Source organism: Amphibalanus amphitrite, unplaced genomic scaffold, assembly GCF_019059575.1.
Source record: "Amphibalanus amphitrite isolate SeventyFive unplaced genomic scaffold, NRLGWU_Aamphi_draft 000008F_arrow, whole genome shotgun sequence".
Classification (NCBI taxonomy): domain Eukaryota; kingdom Metazoa; phylum Arthropoda; class Thecostraca; order Balanomorpha; family Balanidae; genus Amphibalanus; species Amphibalanus amphitrite.
Genome location: NW_024881504.1, coordinates 921,271 through 946,145, shown reverse-complemented (window position 1 = coordinate 946,145; position 24,875 = coordinate 921,271). Strand labels below are relative to the sequence as shown.

The window sequence follows — 24,875 nt, the reverse complement described above, 5'->3', positions numbered from 1 at the left end:
GCAAAAGGGCGGTTTCAATGTAAAGCACTGGATTATATCTGGTCTGGCGATGACAGCGTTTCTGCAGCAAAATCTGACGTTACACTTATGAATGTTGATGAAGAAAAGGTGCTCGGCATGCGTTGGTTGCCTAAGCAGGATCATTTCATGTTTCAAGTCAAAATCAACTTTCTCAACGGCAGAAAAGGGTACCGACTGGACCTGACGTAACGGAAACGAACATCGATGCTGTGTTTCCAAGGGTATTAACCAGAAGAATAGTTTTGGGTCAGGCAGCGCGTATTTGTGACCCTCTAGGGTTTATTGCGCCAGTTACGATAACTTCCAAAATTCTACTCAGAACATTGATATCCAGAAAGGCCAATGAACAAGAAACTTCGACATCATCTGTATGGGATGACCCAATACCTGAGGAAAGCAGGAACGACCAGGAACGACTGGAAGTTGTTTTTCAAGGATTTATACGAATTAGAGAATGTGACCTTTGCAAGATGTTTGAAGCCAAAAGAAGCCATCGACGATCCAATTTTAATCGTATTCTCTGACGCCAGTATCCAAGCTTATGGAGCGTGTGCATATGTGCAATGGGAACTTAGTACTGGAAAATATGAAGCAAGGCTTATTGCAGCAAAACACAGGATAGCACCAGCGAGACAGCTAACGATTCCCCGATTAGAGCTTAATGCAGCTGTACTGGGATGCAGATTGCGAGAGACAATTGAGCGAGAAATGGAGTACTCCTTCAAATCAATATTTCATCTTGTCGACTCTGCAATTGTCCAAGCACAAGTTCAACAGGAATCCTACGGGTTCGGTACGTTTGTCGCGACGAAGATAGCTGAAATTCAAAATAAATCTGATCCGGGAGAATGGTGGTGGATAGCCACTCGAGACAATCCCGCCGATTTGGTGACAAGGCCCACTGGTCCCAATCAAATCGGACCCAAGTCTATCTGGCAACAAGGGCCAGATTTTTTACAATTACCAGTGGAAGAGTGGCCGATAAGTCAAGCAGTACCAGACCAAGAGCTTCCAGACCGCATCGGAGTACACGTGATGAATATTGAAAATCAAGAGGAAAAAGTGGGTATAGGAGAAATAGTAAACGTGGACAAGTTCAACAGTTACAACAAGCTGCTAGGAGTTACAGGACGATTTATAAGGGTGCGTAGTTATTATTTAGGCCAGAGTTCATAATGTTCAGGGCACGATGTGTCCAGTGTTCGAAATGGCCAGTGCCTTGAATTGGCCAGTGTTCATATTGTCCAGGGATTACATGGTCCAAATATGGCCAACTGGCTGCAGATAGGGTAAATTCAAAGAGGCCAGGGTTCATAATGTCCAGGGCGCGATGTGTCCTGTGTTCGAAATGGCCAGGGTTCATAATGTCCAGGGCAAGATGTGTCCAGTGTTCGAAATGGCCAGGGTTCATAATGTCCAGGGCACGATGTGTCCAGTGTTCAAAATGGCCAGTGCCTTGAATGGGCCAGAGTTCATAGTGTCCAGGGATTACATAGTCCACCCAACCCAACCAAACCTTATCTAACCTAACCTAACCTAACCTAACCTAACCTAACCTAATTTAACCTTCCTAACCTAACCTAACCTAACCTAACCTAACCTAACCTAACCTAACCTAAGGTAATGATATTTGCCTACCGGTGTTAAGGAAATAGTTTCTCGCATGAATAGATTGCAAGCAATAGTAAATCAAATATTTTTAGGTTAAGTGGTTATGTATCAGGCTTCAGGCCTTCGGCCTGAAGCCAGATACATAACCACTTAAAGGAAAAGGGCCACCTTTAACATGGGGATTGAAACTGAGATAGCCATCTTGTAGCCCGTGTCCGAAAACCTGACTGTCTACCTCCTTACGGCCGATTTCGGCCTCCATTCGTAGTTATCGGCAATTTTAAAAGAAAATACGCCAGGAATGCGTCCTTATCCCAGGAATGCGTTCTTATCCGACAATACAGCCACCCGCGGCGAGGCTTTGGTTTTTTACCAATCAGCTCCAACCAGCTCAGCTTTAACCAATCAGCTTATCTGACACAATCCGACGAGTCTGTCTTCTGAACGCTGATTTGCTTGAGTGTGACGTCATCGCTATGCCATCATACAGTAGGTGCCGTAGAGAGTATCAACATAGTACCAATATGTTAAATAGTTTTAAATACTTTTTCGCGAATTGTGCACTTCTGGCACCAGTTTTAAAAAGAAAATGTAAAATAATAATGTCAAAATGAAAAACAACGGTATCTTCATATTTCACGAAGGTGGCCCTTTTCCTTTAACCTAAAAATATTTGATTTACTATTGCCTGTAATCTCTCCTAAGGCATTGCCTTCGGCACTGCACTGCTTTGCATTGAGCTGGTTCCGTGTTTTTACATAATGACGTCACTTTCAATGACTATGTAATCCCTGGACATTATGAACTCTGGCCCATTCAAGGCACTGGCCATTTTGAACACTGGACACATCGTGCCCTGGACATTATGAACCCTGGCCATTTCGAACACTGGACACATCGTGCCCTGGACATTATGAACCCTGGCCATTTCGAACACTGGACACATCGTGCCCTGGACATTATGAACCCTGGCCTCTTTGAATATACCCTATCTGCAGCCAGTTGGCCGCATTTGGACCATGCAATCCCTGGACATTATGAACTCTGGCCCATTCAAGGCACTGGCCATTTCGACACTGGGCATATCGTACCCTGGACATTATGAACCCTGGCCAGAATGAATGTTCCCCATTTATAAGCTGAAAACGGACAAGACATTGAAATCCATCAGCAAGTCACCAACTGCTGAGCATCTGCAACAGGCAGAAGCAATGTGATGTGGATCAAACATGTTCAAAAACAGCTGTTGAAAACCGATTGGAAAATTCGATTCCGGCGTCTGGGACCGAGCATTAACAGTGATGGCGTCATTATATGGCTGTATATCTATGGTCATTATAGTTGTTGGACAAAGGATAACGAAGTGGCTTAAAGACAATTGGAATCAAGACGCATTTGTTCTTCCAGCAGACCACAGGTTCACCACATTGTTTATCAAACATGTACATGATTGTGATCATGCTGAGAGAGCCCTGTTGATCGCTATAGGAGATAGCGTGCTCACAGTGGGAGGACTGCAAACTGTGCTCTTTGAAGTCGCTAACTTGTTGAATGAAAGGCCGATAGGTCACAGACCAGGGGCCGACCCAGAGCTTGGCTCTTATCTGTGCCCAAATGATCTGATTTTGGGACGAACGGGCATTGCGGTCCCACAAGGGCCCTTGGCTACGTCGACAGCAAAACTTTGCCACAGACAGCAAGCCTTCCAGCGAGTCGTGACATCGTTTTGGAAAAAATGGCAACGATGGCAACGGGACTATTTCTCAACTTTACTCGTACGACAGAAATGGCACGTAGAGAAACGGGATATGAAAGCTGGTGACATTGTCCTGGTCCAAGACAACAACGCACTTCGAGGGCAATGGAAACTAGCGGAAGTAAAGGAGGCATTGGTGGGTCAAGTTGGGAAAGTTAGAAACGTCACACTAAGGTACAAATGTCAGTCGCGCGACAAGAGCGAATACACAGGGCAAGCTGACTAATGATGTCAATTACGGAAAATCGAAATACCGATACCAAACCAAATACCAACTAAAACCGTGGAGAAATACCGAAACCAAACCAATTTGGGAACATGAGGAAAATACCAACCTTTTACCGATTTCTCAGCCTCTTAAACATTAGCGAGGGTTCATGATACGAACAAAATACCAAACACATTAGGATTGAAATACCAAATACCGAGTTGGTATCGGTTTGGTATCAGTATACCAAAAAGCTGGTATCCGATTGACATCTCTAAAGCTGACACAATAATCACACGATCAGTACACCGCTTGGTTCTCATCCTCGAAGCTGAAGATGCTACCGGCGCTGAAGTCGTCGCTACCGGCGGGGGGAGTGTATGAGGACCACTCGACCACGGCCGAACATTTGAATTGAGGCACCAGGAATTCGCAAGTCTCGAGCTACAGATGAACAAAACAATTTTCTGCATATGATTGGTTTTGGATCGACCGGCTAGTTTTGATTATCTTTTGACTTTTAGTTTATGGCTGCAATGAAGTAAGTTTGTAATTTATCTTTATTATCTGTTTAACCCTATTCCTGGCGGGCTCCGCCGGGACAAGAAACTGGCGGGGGGGGGGCCGATTCGGCCCTCCCCCCCTGAGATCTCGAGAACGAAGCAAGATAGCGACAAGCGGTAAACGGCATCGGATACGCACGGCCAAGATCTACAATTTTTACTAAGGTCATTTTCAGGTCAGGTCAAAGATGACGTCACAGGGGTCGAAAAAGTCAAAATGGCGGCACTAGATATGGAGAGAGTTTTTCTCGAATAACTTTCGAATTAGTCAAGAAAGGAACAAACTAAGAGCATCATCGTGATCCTCTCGTCAATCCGCATCGAATGATATATATGTTGACCTCGAAAGGTCAAGGTCAAAGGTTGACCTCAGGTCACGTGACCTCGAGGTCATCATGTATATCATTCGATGCGTCTTGACGAGCTGAACACAATGAGACCATCCACGCGTCTGTATCTTGTTCCTGTACGGAGTTATTGGCCAAAAACCTTTGGTGACCTTTGATGACGTCACATGACCTCACAGCTGCCCAACAGCAAAACAGACCTCAAGGTAGTGAAGGTTGATCGTATATGAAGTCATGTATGGTATATGGGGCCATTCCGACCCGTTTTAGTGGTAAAAACAGGGAGTTGATTTTTCCCCCATTGACTTATAATGGGGAGGTCGCGAAATTGACCTGACCTTAGGTCACCGATATCAAAATTCCGAGATATACAAATTGCACATACTGGTACCCTAACTAAACCCTGAAGAGAAGAAATTGATCGGTCAAAAACTCTAGCTCTGGCGTGATTGCAAACTTTTCTGAGGTAGCGTCACCAAACCGCCTCTGGTGACCTGACCTGAGGTCAGATCAACTCAAAATTTTCAGACATGTTGCGTAGAAGCCTTTTAGGAAAAGTCAGAAAATTTGAGCTTCCTAGCTCAACGCGTTTGGGAGATATAACCAAAAATCCTCAGGGGGGGGGGGGGCTCCTGAGGCCCCCCCCCCGCCAGGAATAGGGTTAAGTATTATTTTCATCTTTTCATTTATGCCATTTAGAAGTGTGAAGCCTTTGTGACCTTTGTGGACTATTTGTTACAGGATGAAACTTATCGGCGAAGATACATGAACATGAAATTGATTGTACCTTGATTTGTCATTTTCACGATAAATTATACATCGCATTGCAGTGACCTTGGCCTCGTTTCATAAAGCGAGTCCGTAACTTACGTCAATTTTTGGGCTTGTATTACAAGCGCATGTGAAGCGATAAATTTATTTCTCCTTCTGCCTTCTGTTCTTGCTTGCAAGATAAATAAATTCAACGATTCAAACTATCGCCATCGCTTCACATGCACTTGCAATACAAGACCAAAAAACGGCGTAAGTTACGGAATCGCTTTATGAAACGAGGCCCTTGTTTTTGTAATTCGAATTATAGGCTACTATTTTTATTTTTCTTAGTTTACCCTATTAGTGGCAGGCTCCTGGCTACCCCTATTAGTGGCAGGGGGGCTGTTTACGACCCCCCCCCCTTGATATCTCGAGATCTAACGGGCCGATTTTCAAAATTCAAACGGCATTCAATTTCGCTCAAAGTGATCTACATTTCTAAAAAAAATAAAAAAAATGTCAATAGGGGGGTAGAGGGGGTAAAAACGGGCAAATTGCAGATACATTTTAGACTGTTTATCACGGCCAGGTTTCTGAACCAATCTTAACGCAACCCTTGCCGGTCGATAGAGAATGAACCAGGAATTCACATGGATCCTAAAAATATGCATTTTCGAAAATCATAGGCGGATACAGATCATTGAGATTGGGGGTACACAAAAAGTATAGTAAATAAGGTTTTTATTGGTACTGTTTCTAAAAAGGGTGGTAATGGTCTTGTTATGTTACAATTTTCTTATGAGAGAACGACTACAATTGTATTGGTGATGCATAGGCGGTGTCAGGGCACCTATGTTGGGAGGTAAAACATAACCCCCCTTTTTGGACGCCTGGATCCGCCTATTATAGCAAAAACGTGTCAAAAGAGGATGCACAATAACTTTTTATATGTTATCACATGATACCTTTCATTCACTGTTCGTAGAACTGGTGCATACAGTTATAATACATCAGCATCGTGATCTTCGCCCAAATGACTCGCTTCATGAATAGGACTCCCCAATTCCCAGTGCTCTGGAGCCGCCCCTGGTAAAGTTATGAATTTGAAATTTTCAGGGAATGTGCCTAATTTAGTTTTAGGAAAAGTCAGAAAATTTCAGCATCGTAGCTTCAGCGGTTTCGGAGATATTTCCGAAAAACCTGAGGGGTGGATGAAAACAACCCCCTCTGCCACTAATAGGGTTAACCCTCGCCGGCACAGGCCATTTTGAGTCCTTCGACGGCACAAGGGGGGGGGGGGGTTGGTACGACCCCCCTCTCGCGTTTGGCCCCTGATTGAGCTAGAGCTTCGCGGAAAAAACGAGCGTGTTGCCCGTCACGAGAGGAAGCCGATGATACCCAATTTTAAGGTCCTAGGTCATCGGGTGACCTTCCAGGTCAGGTCAATGACCCGAAAACCGGGAAAATCGGGACCTGTTAGAAAGTCGTAAAGTGTGGCTGCTATGTGGTTTTCCGGGGTGCTGATCACGAATATCGTGTTAGTTTTGATCAGAGATGATGTCTTTAAGCATTTAGACCAGGTCAGGTCAGGTCAGGTCAGGTCAACCGGTAGGGGTTGTGACGGGTATTCGTAATACGTGTCAACCGCCTCGTATAGCTTCGTAACATGTTACGAAGGCACCAAAACTACTTCGTAAATGTTCAAATGGTTGCTAAATTCGAATTCAGCTCCAAAAACTAGCCTAGAAACATGTAAAACTCGAAAAAGTGAACCTAGGTCACCCGAGGTCACCAAAGGTCAATGACCTGACCTGACCTTCAGGTGACCTTGACACCCACCCTAATGCATGGGAGCAACATCAAATCACATGTTTGAACGTTTGAAACCACGAAAAGCTTGCAAACGCGCGGCTAATGCGAGCCGACATGCGCCGAACCGCGATTTCGGCCAAACATGGTCACAGAAAAGAGGTCACAGGTCACAGGTCACTGGGGTCAGGGTTATGAAATTTTCAGGGTAGGTGTAAAATTGATCAATGCGAGGGTACTGAAAGTTTCGTCGCGATCGGCCGCTTTTTACGCGAGTTATTCGCGAAAAACCTTAGGGGGGTTGCATCAACCCCCCCCCCTGTGCCGGCGAGGGTTAAGAAAAGATCATCGTGTCAGGGCTATGACTAAAAATAAGTGGCCTAGATCCGATGAGAAAACAGGATTTGAGGGAACCCTAGGTTTGGCTCATTGAGCCTCTTTCACCCCCCCCCCCCCTCCAGTGAAAATTCCTTACAGGAGGCCCTGTAGCCCCCGGCCCCCCACCTCAAAAAGTAGGTGGGCACTTGCCCACCTGGCCCCTCCTGTTCCCACGCCTATGTAATTTTGTTAATAGCCAAACTATAAAAAACAAAACACAAACTAATGTTTGTGGAATCAATAGTTTGATTCTGACACCAGATCATAGGCGTAGGAACGTTTTCGAAAGTGGGGGGGGGGGGGCAGGCTCCCAGAGGTCTAAAACCTAACCTACCCCCAAAATTCAATTTCTCCTCGGATTTCGGCCACTTTGTTTTCGCAAACATGCTCAGAGGTAAAAAAAAAATCGAGACAAAACCAAAAATAAAAGTAGTTAAATTTCAGGGAGAGTCCCTTCCATAAACTCAAACTGATTGACGCGTTGCCCTGTCCTCCGCAGCCGTTGGCACCCATGCAAATTCCAGAGGCATCCAGCAGCTTTTTCATGAAGAGCAAGCGTGAAATGTGCAAAGCGAGTCTTTTCAAAATACCTATAAAAATCAGCATGAACGGCCCAGCTAGGCTCAGCCAGGCCTGTAACGTTTTTAAGAGGTTTTATATTAGCGACCACTGCAACTGGGCTGATTGACTGTCAGAGGCCGGTGTGGGACTTTTAGAGGCCGGTCTGGGCCCTCAGAGGCCGTTTAACACTCGCCGGCCCGGACCTATAGGTTTTCTACATACGCGCCGGCCGAGGGGGCGGGGAGCAGGTACGACCCCCCTCGCCGTTTCGCCCCAGGTGGAGCTAGCGCGTCGCGGAAAAAAACGAGCGTATGCGCCGTTACGAGACGCAGAGATCGATACCCGATTTTAAGGTCCTAGGTCATTGGTCAACCGTTGACCTGAGGTCAAGTCAAGTGCCTCAAGGCACAGTTCCATTTTTGGTGAATAATTTCGCAAAAAAACGGCCACAGAGCCGCGATTTTGCCAGCATCGTGTTAGCCTCTCTCAGGCGCGTCGAATGATATACTTTTTGTTTGGGTGAGGTAAACTTAGAGTGTTGACCTCGGGTCACGGTCAGGTCAGCGCCCCCAGGTCAGGAAATTGGTCGAATGAGGTCATTTCTCATATCCTTCGATTCGGAAGGTCTCCCTGAGTCCATTGGTGGCTTTCCCGACTCGCTAGCTCAATTTGATCGGTAGTTATTGACAAAAAACTAATATGACCCTTATAACGTCATAAATGACGTCGCGCAAGGTCAACATTGCAAAAGTGACGCATCGAACCTTGCAAGGAGTGCATGAAATCACGATTCGGTGTGCTTGAGATAGTTGGAGATCGTTCCCGGCTCCAGAAAAAGTTTTCAGTTTATCCCCATGACTACCTAATGGTGAGGTTACGAAAATGACCTGACCTCATATGACCTTCAGATAATCCGAGATGTACAAGTTGTGAGACTCCTAATGGATACTAGGTCCTGCAAGGTTCATTTCCCTGTGAAATCTCAATCAAAAACTGTGAGTTGGACAGGTGCAAAAAGAAAATTGAAATTTGACCATGACCTTGTACCGGTTTTTCTGACCTGGTGACCTGACCCAAGGTCACCCGGACCTGAAATTTTCAGGTCATATGTAAAAAGGTTGCCCCATAGACTGTGCCAAATTTGGCGGCGATGCGCGCCGCCGTTTTTACGCTATCTTCGAAAAACCTTAAGGGGGGTCGCCTCGACCCCCCCCCCTGCCAGGGCGAGGGTTAACCCTCGCCGGCCGAGGGGGGGGCGGGTGCCGCCCCCCCCCCCATAGGGTTTTTTCGCGATAGCTCCGAACACACTGGAGATAGAGAGCTGAAACTTGGCATACCTGACCTTTGATCCAAGCCGCATCTTTTGACACCAACCGCATTTTTGGGTCAGGTCAGGTCACTGACCTATGACGTCATAAGTGAACCTCTGCACGGTCTTCAGATGTCGCAACATCGCAACGCCCTCACTGCCAGAGGAGATGTCACAGGGAAATGAAACTTGCAGGATCTAGTATCCATTATGAGTCTCACAACTTGTATATCTCGGATTTTTCCTAAAGGTCATATGAGGTCAGGTCATTTTCGTGACCTCACCATTATAAGTCAATGGGGAAAAATGAAAACTGTTATTCTGGCGCCGGGAACGATCTCCAACTATCTCAAGCACACAGAATCGTGATTTGATGCACTTCTTGCAAGGTTAGATGCGTCACTTTTGCAATGTTGACCTTGCGTGACGTCATTTATGACGTCATCAAGGTCATATTGGTTTTTCGTCCATAACTCTTGATCAAATTGAGCTAGCGAGTCGAGAAAGCCACCAATGGACTCAGGAAGACCTGCCGAATCGAATGATATGCGACATGACCTCTTTCGACCAACTTCGTGACCTGGGGGTGCTGACCTGACCTTGACCTGAGGTCAGCACCCCAAGTTGACCTGACCCAGACAAGAAGTATATCATTCGACGCGCCTGAGCGAGGCGAACACGATGCTGCCAAAATCGCGGCTCTGCGGCCGTTTTTGGCGAAGTTATTCACCAAAAACTGAACCATACCCTGGGGCACTTGACCTGACCTCAGAGGTCACCGGTTGACCTAGGACCTTAAAATCGGGTACCAATCTCTGCGTCTCGTAACGGCGCACACGCTCGTTTTTTCCGCGACGCGCTAGCTCCACCAGGGGCGAAACGGCGAGGGGGGGTCGTACCCCCCCCCCCCTCGGCCGGCGCGTATGTAGAAAACCAATAGGTCCGGCGAGGGTTAAGGCCCTCAGAGACCAGAACAGGGCCTGCAAAGAGCAGTTTGAGACCTTAAAGGAAGGGTGCCACCTTCCGAAATTTTTGTTCTATGAATCTATTTTACTTATTTGAATTTTTAGACGTGGTTAGCGCGTCCACAATATACAAAAAACCGAAACATTGCATTTAATACATTGGCCAAAAAAAGATCGTTGTTTATATCACCACTACAACTCAAGGTCGTTTGATGTGGCAGCTAGGACGGCTGGCATATCCTGTTGTCATGGCAACATATCATTCTGCCATTTGCATTGATGGCGCAACTGAGACAAAAAGATGAACAAATAAAAAGGAAGAAGATAACATGATTTGAACTAAAGGTTTCATCAAAAGAACATCAGAAAGAACATCAGAAAAGAACATCAAATAAGTCGAGTAAAGGTTTTTCCTTTACAATGCTTAAGAGATCTATGGAACCCTTCACCCTTCATGCAACTTACTAGAAAAACTTCCCAATTAAGATTTTAAAACTTAAGTGTATACCATAAAGAAAAAATATACCCTTTCAAAATGATAAAACATGCTTCAAAAGTATAACTTTTATACATATCTTTGCTGATTTCATGTTTTATAAAATACCCTTAACACGACGAGGAAATAGTGCTGAAGATTTTTGCCTGCCCGAATGCTGGCAGCAAAACTCGCAAATGATAACTTCACGTGCGGATTCAATGCTGACCGTCTCGAGCATAGGTAAGTGAAGCCGGTTTTTAGGTTCATGTGAGGCTAATCTTGTAAAAACTGCGTTGTGTCCAAAAGGTGGCACCCTTCCTTTAAGATGCCGACTTGGGCCATCAGAGGCTAATGTGGGTCCTTACAGGACAGCATGGGCCCTCAGAAGTCAGTGTGGGACCCTAAAATGGCGGCATGGGCCGGCGTTGGACCCCAGAGGCCAGCAGAAGGCCCTCAAAAAACAAGATGGACCTCTGAGGCCAGCATCGGTCTTCAGAATCCAGTGCAAGGCCCTCAGAGGCTAATGTGGGTCCTTACAGGCCAGCATGGGCCCTTAGAGGTCAGTGTGGGACCGTAACAAACCGGCATGGGCCGGCGTTGGACCCCTAAGGCCAAGATGGACCCTCAGAGGCCGATGCAGACCCTTAGAGGCCGGCATCGGGTCTCCAGAATTCAGTGCGGGGCCCTCAGAGGCACCTAAAGGCTAGTCTTGGGACCCCAGAGACAGAAATGAGGCCACCAGAGGCCGGTGTGAGGCCCTCAGACGTCGGCTGGGCCCTTGAGGCCGGTTTAGGGGCCCGCAAATTTCAGTGGAGGACCCTCAGAGGTCAATGTGGGTTCTCAGTGGTCAATGTGGTCGCTTGACCGCCATTGAAGGGCCCTCCGAGATCAGTGTAGGACCCTCAAAGACTGGTTTGGAAGCTGTTAATAGCTGGCGTGGGATTCTTGAGCCTCGTGACAATCGAATATGTGCCAGAGCCCCATACGCCCATGGGGGCCCATTGTTTGTTTGGGGGGGGGGGGGGCAAATGGAGGGGCAGATACAGACATTGCTAGCCCCCAGCCTGTTTGAACCGAGGCGGGGGCACGGTCACCCTGGCCCCCAGCTAGTACGCCTTTGACGAACTATGCCGATCCCATGAAGCAGATCTGGTCAAGCGTTGGTCGTTTGTATACGCATTCTCCTGCACCGTGCTAGTATTGTCTTACCTATACCTTTTCAAAGCTCGCTGTCCCGTGCATCGTAATCAACAAAATGCTGCGGCACCAGGCCTCACAGTCTTGTCTCTGATATGGTTTTCTTCATTGAGTGAAGGAAATTGCGGTCAATAACGCTGTAGAAACAAGAGGGAATCTATATTACTATTTGAACAGGATCCATCTGTTTGTCTGTCTGTCCGCCACGACGTGTAGTGGGTTCAATTTAGCCGGCCTACAGGGCAGACGGTATATCGTAGGGGGTTGAAAGTTGCACACCTTCTAGGTGACAGAGCGGGTCAGCGCCTTTTCTAGGTTTCGGCTCGCTGGGGTGCACGGTTCGCGCGTGGGGCGCGCTGGAAGAACGCCAATGAAATTTTGATCGGTTCGTAGATCTTCATTGAGAGCTGGGGTCGACAAACTTTGTGGACTAAATGCATGCCGATCGGCGGCGGGTGCCTCGCATTGGCGGATGGGCAAGTTTTTTAATTTGAATAAAAAGTGGCGAGAGAATGTGAAGATTTTCGTTGAATGGCAACAGTTTGTGATACGAGTTTACAAATGCACCGTGTTTGTCGCAATGCGTCACATTTGTCCCAAGGCTCCATCTTCGTCGCAAATCGCACAGTTTTGTCAAATATAGTCCGATATGGGTGCAATTTGGTGCCAAGATACATGCTCAATCGCCGGGTGAAAATGCGCCGCGTTTGTCGCAATGCGCCACATATGCCACAAAACGCCATTTCCGACAAATACGATTAAGCGTAATGGAATGGCACGAATAGGGGCAGGGCTGGGAACACTTAAAGTCTGATATTTTAGTATTGATTGGATCCAATTATTCTGTGACCTGACATGACCCGGCGGTGTTGGTAGGGGTAGGGGTAGGGGTAGTGGTAGGGGTAGTGGTAGGGGTAGTGGTAGGGGTAGTGGTAGGGGTAGTGTAGTGGTAGCGGTAGGGGTAGGGGTAGTGGTAGGAGTAGTAGTAAGGGTAGGGATAGTGGTAGGGGTAGTAGTAGGGGTAGTAGTAGGGGTAGTAGTAGGGGTAGTGGTAGGGGTAGTGGTAGGGGTAGGAGTATGGGTAGTAGTAGTGGTAGGGGTAGGGGTAGATGTAGTGGTAGGGGTAGGGGTAGTGGTAGGGGTAGTGGTAGGGGTAGTGGTAGGGGTAGGGGTAGTGGTAGGGGTAGGGGTAGTGGTGGAGGCAAAAGCAGAACAGTGGCCCGAGCTGATCCCAGCGGACGAGAGGTGACCTATATGACCTGGCCTGACCCAAAGTGACCGGGGCTGACCCCTTTGACCCGTCTTGACCCCGTATCACCCAAATTTCATCCAACAACGCCCTCAGAGCAGTTCTTTTTTCAAAATTTTCTCTTTACATTTCCGTCCATATCTCCGCTTCTAGACGACACATCGACGTAAATCAAACACCATTCGAAAGCAAATTGGCTGGTGCCGCTTTTTCTCAACCACGCAGCAAAGCAAGTGGCGCAGCCGCTTGTCTATCTTACTATTTGAACAGGATCCATCTGTCTGTTTGTTTGTTTGTTTGTCCGCCACGCCGTGTAGTGGGTTCAATTTAGCCGGCCTACAGGGCAGACGGTATATCGTAGGGGGTTGAAATTTGCACACCTTATAGGTGACAGAGCGGGTCAGCGCCTTTTCTAGGTTCCGACTCGCTGGGGTGCACGGTTCGCGCGTGGGGCGCGCCGGAAGAACGCCACTGAAATTTTGATCGGTTCGTAGATCTTCATTGAGAGCCGGGGTCGAAGAACTTTGTGGACTAAATGCATGCCGATCGGTGGCGGGTGCCTCGCATTGGCGGATGGTGAAATTGATTTTGATAAATGGTGGCGAAATAATGTGTTGATTGTTGCTAAATGGGTATAGTTTGTGATAAGATTGTACAAATGAACCGCGTTTGCTGCAATGCGTCACATTGGTCACAGGGCGTCATTTTTGCCGCAAATCGCACAGTTTTGTCAAATATGGTCCGATATGGGTGCAATTTGGTGCCAAGATGCATGCTCAATCGCCGGGTGAAAATGCGCCGCATTTGCCACAAAGCGCCATTTCCGACAAAATCGAGTAAGGGCAATGGAATGGCACGAATTATTCTGTGACCTGACATGACCCAGCGGTGTTGGTAGGAGTAGGGGTAGGGGTAGTGGTAGGGGTAGTGGTAGGGGTAGTGGTATGGGTAGGGATAGTGGTAGGGGTAGTGGTAGGGGTAGTGGTAGGGGTAGGGGTAGGGGTAGGGGTAGTGGTAGGGGTAGTGGTAGGGGTAGTAGTAGGGGTAGTGGTAGGGGTAGTGGTAGGGGTAGGAGTATGGGTAGTAGTAGTGGTAGGGGTAGGGGTAGATGTAGTGGTAGGGGTAGGGGTAGGGGTAGTTGTAGTGGTAGTGGTAGGGGTAGTGGTACGGGTAGGGGTAGTGGTGGAGACAAAAGCAGAACAGTGGCCCGGGCTGATCCCAGCGGACGAGAGGTGACCTATGTGACCTGGCCTGACCCAAAGTGACCGGGGCTGACCCCTTTGACCCGTCTTGACCCCGTATCACCCAAATTTCATCCAACAACGCCCTCAGAACAGTTCTTTTTTAAATTCTCTTCACATTTCCGTCCATATCTATGCTTCTAGACGACACATCGACATGAATCAAACACCATTCGAAAGCAAATTGGCTGGTGCCGCAATTTTTCCTACCACGCAGCAAAGCAAGTGGCGCAGCCGCTTGTCTATATTACTATTTGAGGAGGGTGCGTCTGTCCGTTACCGAGGTCCCGACTTGGTGGTGCTTTGCGTGGACTACAGGCCAGACCGTTGCACCTAGCGCGCTGAAATTTGCACAACTTATAGATCAAGGATGCGCGACGTGCCTTTGAGGGGTCTGGGCTCGATCGGGTCGATAGGGAGTGCGTGGCGCGTGCTCAAAAAGTGCAAATTCGCGTCATAGACTTTACATGTATAAATCGGCTTGCGAAATCGGACGAAAACGGCTAATTTTGGCCGACACGGGTCCAGTCCCCGTGCAATATCTTGGTGACCAGGGGTCCGACCGGCACGGGGAAAACAGCATCGTGTAGATAATTGAACAGGCTATCGAATGGTGTGCGGTGCAGGGGATGGCACGCGCCACGTGCACCGGGGAGGGCACTTTTATTGGAAAAATTGCGGTTTTTGACGGATTTTGGAATTTATTTTATTTTTAGGTGACTGTTAGGCGGAGCGAGTTGTAACAACGCCTGTTGGCAAGAGAAATGTACCGCCTTTCATGGGAAAATTGTGAATAGCTAATTTATCGACGCCAAGGTGGTACAAATCGCTGGAGAAAATGTTGTTTGTCGATGTTTCGCTACTTTATTATTCACACGGATTTTCCTCAATGATCTGATATCTCTGGCAATTAAAAATGGCACCGTTGGAAAGAGCATTCAATTCTGTCCAAGGTTCAGTCTTCATTTTTGCATGATGATCAAAAGTATTCTTAAAAATGTAAATGTTCCAAACCATTACATTGTCATTTTTAGCGAAATTCATCGATGGCCCTCAGAAGACTTCACGCCAGTTTTCGACTAATTCTAAAGTGGAACGCATGATAATACGACACGGGCACCTCGATGCGATGTATCTTTTTTGTTTAATTACAAAATGTTTGGCCGTCATAAAACAATCGAACGAAATGGATACCAACCGAATCGACACAGGACCAACCTAACACCCACGGGTCAAACATTACCCTTCCTCGCATTGCGGAGCACGCGGGTAACCCTAGTCTTCACTAAAGGGCAAGCTGAATAGTTGTCAAGTTCTGGTGTTTAGGGTACCGAGTGGTAGGTACAGATAGACACTTAAGTCAGCAAAAAGTGGGGGGCCAGTTAGCATTGCTGGCCCCCCCCCCCCACCTCCGAAAGTGGGGGGGGGGGGGCATGGCCCCCCGGCCCCCCCTGTTCCTACGCCTATGCACCAGATTGCCTCCATGAAAAAATCAATTTCCTGATTGTCTTTTAGCATGCTTTGCATAAAAAATAGTCATTATTTTGGCTGTATTTTTTTGTGTGTGGTTAGCTTCATCATTTTTCTTTGCCACCTGCTAGCAGCACTGCCATTCAGTGTTTTACCAGAAGCATGCCAATTGGGGAAACTATGAGGCAGAAATCAAAACATTGATCGATCAATAAATGGATCTTGTACCTATGACCATATATGGGCATAAATGCAGCCCCCGCTATGACGGGGTGCATTCAGTGTAACGGGACGATACTTGCGGTATTGAGTACACCCACTGAAGAGAAAAAGCTTCCATTTACCAAAGGAATGATATGTAGTTAACGAGTAATACTTGACGAGATTACGCACATTCACCCGAAATTGACGATATTTTTTTTTTGCAGGTTCTGGGCGTCCACTTTGGTAGACAATCAGCTGGCCATTCCACAAATGGATCGGCACTATGAAAAAAAGTTTAGAAAATTTATTTTTAAAACGAAAATTACAAAATAGTTACTATTGAATAATAATTAATTTTGCTATAATTGACAATATTGTAAACAAATTAATACAAATAATAACTATTTACCATCTATTAATTACTCACTCTTTCTGGCACGTTTCTTTCGATCAGCAATTGCCGTCAAACGTCGGTTGGCCTTGAGTCACAACTTACTTCATTAGGACCGCCAGTTAATTGTGCGCTGAGTGAGTACAGGCCTTGTGTGATTCACAACTTGCTAATGTCCTATTTTTTTCATTTGAAAGCTAGGATGCACGAAATCACGTCCATTTTTTCGTTACATGGTCATGGCCATGCCCACTCCAACCTTTCATTGGTCGATCAATATTTGGATTTGTGCCTCGTCCTTTACCCAACTGATGCACAACCTAGCAGAACAGCTTCCAACAAAGTATGGTTAGTTTTACAATTGTAAGGATGCCCCAGGGGTGTCGTTTTCCGAAAATGATTGGTAGTGCCCAAAGGCGGCGGCTGGCCATATATGACGGGGCTTACAAGGTAGGGTACCCCCAAATCTGCCTTTCTCATCGGATTTCGGCCACTTATTTTTCGCCCTGGTCATTGACAAGACTAACCGAAATCTAAAAAAAAAAAACACAAAAAAACTTTGGAAATCTGGGTCCACACCGGACGCCATGCACAAAACGTGCAGTTATATAGGCAATAGTGTCGGAGGAATGCACGCCATTCTGAAAGAGGCCCACATCGACTTAAAAGGACGGCTGTGCTGAAAGGGGACAGGAACAGCTTTGAGGGCCCAAGCCGACTAAAAAAGACGGCTGCGGGGCCAGGAACGGTTTTGAAGACCCACGCCAATTGAAGGGTTCGACAACTAACGAGGACTGGAAACACAACGATAGTTAGAAAGACCTGCTTGCCAAAATAAAAGGATGACAGTACGAGGGGCGTTCAGAAAGCTACGGGCCCGACCATGAAGGAGCAGAGAGATACAGCATCGACTCATTAGACCAAAAAGTTCATTTATTCAAATAAACACCGTTAAGACAAACACATTTCGCGCAGCGCTTCGCGAGAGCCCTCAAGGCCTCCATAACCAAGTGGGTTTTGGACCCATCCTGCACGTCCAAGACGGCTGATTTCGTCTCCCTGCTGTTAGCGAGGTTGCCGCTGCTAATTTTCTTATGTTGGGGAAGAGGTGGCAACCACTAACCAGAGTGTGCAAGGTTCGGAGAGAAAAAAGTGGATGCGACAACAACTCGAAGCTCATCGCTTCACTGTTCGTCATCCCGCCCATGTACGCAGGTGCGTGGTCGCGGATCAGGTGCACACTTTACGTCAGCTTCCCTATAGCCTCTCCTCGATGTTTATCGAATGGACGCACATCATCAATTGTGTGCCCCTGTTTTGGAAAGTTGACGAGCGGAGGGGGGTCGCATCGACCCCTCCCCCTGCCAGGCCGTGTTATGAAAAATGCCCAGGGCGAGGGTTAACGCTTGGTGCCTTTTCTGCACTAACTACTATGAAACGAATCACTGCTCTCTTCTGGGCGTCGCCCATCCTATCCGAAATGGCGAACTATGCTACGAATAGAAGCCCGAATCAATCATAGAAGAGACTTAATTAATGGCCACTTACTTAATTTGCGTAAGTGGACATCCCAATAACACATCATTTAACACACCGCCTTGCAGGCCAAAATTCCAACTCCTTCATTGTTCGGCCCGAAACTTTTTGAACGCCCCTCGAAGTTACGAGCTTCAGTTTTCGGGGTCTGATGCGGTAATGACCTGGCGTTGAACCCTGGGGAATCAGGCTGCATCACCCACTCAAATCAATATACCTATGGCCTATTCTGGAGCACCGCGGCACCTTCCGAAGTCGGTGTAGGGCCTCCAGCGGCTGGTGTGGAGACGGATCGGGGTCTATTAGGGGCGGTCGCGTGGTATGCGGGACTCAGAGGCAGTTATGGACCTCTATAACCAATTGCGTTTTCGAGCCTCTTAAAATCCATTAAGGACCGGAGTCCTAGACACGTGAAACCTCATTGTCAGCTACATGCACCTACTGTGGCTAGAACCTTATTTATGTACTTGCATATGTGCTTATTTAATATTTGCTTATCTGTTTATTTTGATTTTTTATCAACTAATAAGTGACAAAAGATTGGTAGGGCTCAGCGAACATTGGTAGGGCCCAAATAAACATTGGTAAGGCTCGGGCCCTACCAGGCCTATACAAAACGACGCCCCTGAGTGAAACTTGGTAGGTAGGTAGGTAGGTAGGTACCACATAACTTGAAATTACTTGACGTAATGACATGATGTGGAAAGTGAAAATGATACCTAGGTATTGATGGAAATTTATGGACTTAGGTACGCTACAAGAAGATTGAATTGGTCAACCAATTCAAATTCAATCTACCTGTGGAGTAAGTCTACATATAGATTTTCATCAATAGTTACCACTTACCATTGAAGTTACTTGCTATCATGTTGATTTTATACATAAGAACCTCATTCATTTTATTTGTATGACATGTTTGAATGCAATTTTCTCAATAGGTGAAGAAAAGTGTTGGTAGTGCTCAACAACACATTGGTAGTGCTCAGCTGAACATTGGTAGTGCTCGGGCACTCCCAGGCCTATACAAAACGACGCCCCTGGGATGCCCTGCTCCTTCATTTCAAAATGAAAGGTGATGTAACCATTAACAACACCTGAGCCTAGTATCCACCATCTTCACACAACTATATAGCCGCCAAGATAAAGCAAAAAGGGATACCGGTATGGACTCTAGTCATGTCATGGCAGGCACAAGCACAAGGTAGGTGGAAAAAACAAAACAAAACAAGAAGACAAGTGACAACAATATGGGTGGGTGGAGTTCTTCTGGCTGTTTACTTAACCTGATCTTTCACATATTAGGGAGAACAATATTTAGCTTACCTGTTGTAGACACACAACGACAACCATCCTTGAAACTGCACGTGCAACAACAATAACGCTCAAAGATATTCCGGCGTGCAAACAGCTGCGCCGAAATTGTATCTCAGTCGTGCTTCCAAATCGACGTGGCACATCGCTGCCAGATCTTTTACTGGACGAGGAAGGCCTTTGAGTATGAAGCAAACTCTGGTGGATAAAATATGATCTAACAGAATCGTTTAATTGGCCGGGTTAGGGTAAATCTGGCTTAGGCTAACGTGCTCCAAAGTTAGTATAAACTCGGGTCTGGGCTGTTCCTATCAAAATACACTTGTTTTGACCCGCGCCCCGCTGGGCTATTCAGCCATACGCGCCCTGCTGGGGGGGGGGGGGGGCAGATTCTGCCCCCCTGTCTAACTTCCGAACCGATGGTCGTAGAAAGACGGGGAAAACGGCAATCGAAAGCTCTCAACAAGGCGGATCTTAAGAGCCCAAATTTTTTTTGCTTAACCCACGAGCCGCTGGGGGGGGGCATAAAGTTGCCCCCCCCCTTTACGTTTTGTGAAATATCTCCGAAACCTGATGAGCTACGAACGTGAAACTTGGCATAGCTTCAAATGAATACCTAGGCAATGTTTGAGGAAAGTTTGGTGTTTGTAGCACCTAAGTTGACGTCACAGTGACGTCATAAAGTTTTGTAGTTTTCCGATATGGACCGTTTCTGATGACGCTGAGCATGAAACTCGACTGTAAATGAACTAGACAGCACCTGCTGTCATCCTAAAACATCTTACTACACTTCCATCTAGTTTCTGACCAATAATCGGCCCTTTATTTTCGGTCCCACATATGTGATGTATCGTGAGGAATACGAGAGTCGCAAATCTATAATTTCACTTATGACGTCACTGTGACGTCATTTCAAATGGGATTGACACCAAATTTGGATACAACCTCGGCTAGGTATTCAGGAAGATGTGTGCAAAGTTTCGCTTCTCTATCTCTTCGCGTTGCGACGATATCGTCGCAGAAGTAAAGGGGGGCAACTTTATGCCCCCCCCCCAGCGGCCGGCGGGTGGCGCGGAGGCCCAGCGGCCGCCGGGTTAAGTAGGTCAGAGGTCAGGTCAAGGTCAGGTCAAGGGTACAAAATGCAAGTTTCTACAGTATCGGCCTTGCACCGTAGTTGCCGAAGAATGGACTGAGACTGATTGCCCAAAACGTGTTCTTAGACTACCAAGACAATATTCGTTGCACACAATGTCATTCAAAGGTCAAGGTCAAGGTCAGGTCAGGTCAGGTCAGGTCACCAAAAACAAAATATAGAAAAGGGCATGTGCGACACATGCTTTATGGGTCATTTTACTCATGGAATTGAAAAGGCACACTCAATAAGTGATATGGACCACCTCTGGATGAATTTCAGGTCGAGGTCAGGTCAAGGTCAGGTCAAGTGAGGTCAAATTTTGAAGTTGGTTGTTAAGGCCTAAAAAGGTGTCTATCCGATGCAGTTCTTCACGGCGAATCGAATGGTCCTATTTTTGTTTCCGTACGAGGTCTAGAACTTCCAAAAAAATCATTTTTCAAAAAAAATTTGTGTGTCGTGACGTCATAAAATTTTGAATAACTCCCACATTTTTGAACCGATTCTTCTAAAAATTGGTATGTAGGTGCACATAGACCACTTCTTTGACATCTATTCCGGTTTTTTCGATAAACTCAAAATTGTGGATTTTATAAATATTTTCCCGAAAAAGTCAGTTTTTTTGGAAAAAAAAAAAATTTGGGCCAAAATCCAAAATTTTCAAAAAACCGAGATAGCCATTTGATAGCCAAAGTAAAATAACGTATAACCTTTTTTGTTACGTCTTGATTCCTTTAAAAATGAAGATGTTATCGGCGTTTGAAATTTTGCCGTTTTTGAGGCGAAAATGGCGAACATGACGTCACTAAAACGTCAATTTCTCAAAAAAATTCCGACGGATTTCGCTCAAATTTGTGTCAAATTGATGTTTGATAAGGTACTGAAAGTTTGACGTCGCTGGCGTAACGCGTTTAGAAGTTATTGGCGAAAAACGGGAGGGGGGGGGGGCAGATTCTGCCCCCCCCCCCAGCGGGGCGCGGGTTAATTTATGCTATCCAAAAAGTTAGGGTAAATTAAAATGAATTGAAAATCGGGTTTAGGCTAACGAAAAGTTAGCCTAAACCCGTTTCACAAAAGCACTACCAATGTATTCTTCGTGAAGTCAGCTTTCATATGACACCCATATTGCCTATGATTCACGACGTTCTGGGCAGATGTCATTTTCATGTCAGGTCATGACCACGTTGTTGACCTCAGTTTGAGGTCAGCGGGTCCGATATACCAACCAAATCACATACCACTATTGAGAGCATGGATAAGACATCTCTGAGGGAAAAAAATCAGATTTTTTTTTTAATAGGGCAAATTTGAAAGGTCACGGGGCAAGAAAAGGTCACATGGTCATGAGGTCAAAAAATGACGTTGGAGTTTCAGTCACATTTTTGCTAGATGCACCAGCCTATGCGCTTATTATTTCATACATAACTTTTCTTGATCCGGTCAACCGTTGTAGAAATAAAAAATATTTTATATTTCAATATTCCGGAAAACCTACAAATTTCGATGACCCATATTCAATGACCCCTGTGACATTAGGACTAAACATTAACTGGGACAAAGTAGTGTCCATTGGTCACATTGCATGCCAAGGTTGAGCAAAATCGGAGAGGTCATGGTGAACTATTGGGAAAAATTAGGTGATTTGTGGTGGAACTGCCCTTTACATATTGGTTCTTAAGTTGTCGGGTGGGGGCGATTACCCCTTCCCCATGGCAAACGGTGTGTGGCGAAATACTCCAGCAACTCTGGAGTTACATGTGACCGGATACACATGATTTGCTTTGTTATTTAGGCAATAGAAGTGGGATTGGGAGGAGTCAGATAGCTAAACAAGAAAAATATAACCGACGAAAGGTCTCTAGGAGAGCCCTTATTCGTATATGTGGCTTTGTTTACAGGCCATTAGTGACCTCATCATGGCAAAAGACGAAAACCTGAAGGCCACTGTCGACGAAAATCCCACTCGGGTGTTCGAAGAGCAGGGTGAGCAGGGTGAACCCAAGGACTGGAGGACGATAATCGACAAGTCACTGGACGAAGGCTCCTTCAAGAGCTACAAGGACGCGACCGTATCTCAGCTGCTGCGGTTTATTCGGAATAAGGTGAGGATTCATGTGTGACGGTGTCTATTGCCCGCGCTCTGATGGTAGTCGGTTCTGCTCGGCACCACCTGGGCTATTTCCTAACCCAAGACTGCATGGGGAGGTGTCGGATCCAGCACACTCTTGCTATCTCAAAAGCAATGTTGGTATCGACAAAGGTGAAAAAGCGTTCAAGCTGTCGCAAACGAAATTTTCAAAAGGCATAGCTGTCGCATTAAAAACATGAAATTAACCCGGCACCGCCTGGGCTATTTCCGTACCCACGACAGCCGGGGGGGGGGGGTCGGATCCGACCCCCCCCCTGTTATCTCGAGAACCAATGGTCGCATCGAGCCCCGCGAGGCGGCGTTCGAAAGGTCTCTACGAGACCTTTCCAAAGCACTCTTAAGATTTTAAGATTGATGTCAACTTTCGGGTCAAGGTCAGGTCAAAGGTCAAATTCTGGGGTTTTGCATGATTAGGCTTACGGACAGCGGAATCGATAGCTGCTGCTCGAAACTCACCAAAAATGACCTCAAAGGCCTAGTGAAGGTACCATGTGCGTATATAGGTCATACTAAGCACGGGTCAAGGTCAGGCCAGGTCACGAAAGGTCACGGTTTTCACTTTCTGCTACATGGGCGTGCAACACATGTTTTATGGCTTATTTTTCACGCCGAATCTGATGGTAATGGTTATATGTGACCCAAATTCACTTTGCTGGTGATAAGTGTGCATTGAAAGCATAAAAAATCGTTTATACTAAACGAGGGCTGAGAAAAAAGGTCAATTTTTCAACTTTTTATTTTTGACAAAAATGCACTTTTCTAGACGAACTTTGTCCCAGGAATCTAGTGGTGCCATTTGTTTTCATATGCGATTTTCAGAAGTGCCTCTAATTCACGAAAATGCTTATGACGTCACCATGCCCTATGCATGTTGGAGCTATTTTTACAATTTGGGGGGTCAAAAATCAAGATAGAAAGTTGAAATTTGGGACATCTTATGTTCTAATAGAGCTCTATAACATATATTCCTGTTTTTTTTTTTTTGGAAATTCTCAAAATTTTGGATTTTATTAGCTGTTTTCCAAAAAATGTAGTTTTTTGAATTTTCAGGGGTGAAAAACGCATTTTATGGAAAATCTGAGATAGCCATTTTAAAGAACTCGTTGAGCTGCGTCTATTCATGTCCTTAATTTGCAATTTGCTTGAAACCCTGATTTTTTGGCAATTTTTAAATATTTACCACTTTTTGACTAAAAACGCGATGTAGTTACATCACTAAAATCGATATATCTCAATTTTTTTTTTGTTCTTAACAATTACACAGAAGACGTCAAATTGATGGGGGAGAGGGTATGCCAAGTTTCAAGTTGATAGCGTAAGCGGTTCTTGAGTTATTCAAGAAAAACGGAGGGGGGTTCGGATCCGACGTCGCGGGTTAACCCGCGCCCTGTTTATAACGCGACCTGGTGAAGGGGGGGGGGCTATTTCGCCCCCCTCGTATCTCCAAAACTACTGGACGGATCCGCAAAATTTAAACGGCGTTCGAAAGGCCTGTCAAATTTGTCAAGGAAAACCAAATTTCATTAACCTCGGGGTCACCGATGACGTCACAGGTCAGGTCAAAGATGGAATGTTTCACCGTTTACGGGTCTTCTAGGGAATGCGCTATAACACCGAGGAAAACGCATTTTGTCGAGAATCAGCGATAGGGCGTCAGTTGCCTAGTAGATATGTTGCTATTAGAGGTCACTGACAATACCAGGTCAGGTCAAAGGTCAGGTCACCAAGGGTCACAGGTCAGGTCACATGAACCCAACTTTACTAAGGTTGTGTGATGCATGTTTTATGGCCAATTTTTCATTTCCAACTCAATGGTTTTGGTTATAGGACTATCAGGTAAGGCTTAGGTCACTTTCTGGTGAAGGTCAGGTCAAGGTCAGGTCAAGGTAAGGTAAAAAAGGTCAAATTTTAAAGTTGATAGTTTTGCATAAAATGGGTATTGGTTCGATGCAGCTTGTCACGGGGAGTCTAATGGTGGTCTTTGTTTTGCGCTACGGGGTCTATAATTGCTAAAAATTGAGTTTGAAAATTTGACGTCATCAATTATGAACAGTTTTTTTCGCTATAACTTCGCCAAAAAAAGAGGTATCAATCTCAAATTTGGTATGTGGATGGAACGCGGTAAGGACTATCACATATATTCCGGTTTTTGCAAAATTCGAAAACTTTTTGGATTTTCCGATCCAAAAATCTATTTTTTTATTTTTGGGGGTCAAAATCCAAAAAAAAATCAAAA

At 46.0% G+C, this 24,875-nt stretch overlaps 1 protein-coding gene across 1 annotated transcript in view; it reads left to right on the top strand.

The window, feature by feature from the left end:
* The window catches only part of LOC122379335 (serine/threonine-protein kinase/endoribonuclease IRE1-like), a 391,361-nt gene that overhangs the window by 324,778 nt on the left and 41,708 nt on the right, over positions 1 to 24,875 (top strand). The window contains exon 9 of the mRNA XM_043361464.1: positions 22,389 to 22,592. Within this exon, the coding sequence (XP_043217399.1) occupies positions 22,389 to 22,592 (204 nt within the window). The remainder of the gene's footprint in view (positions 1 to 22,388; positions 22,593 to 24,875) is intronic.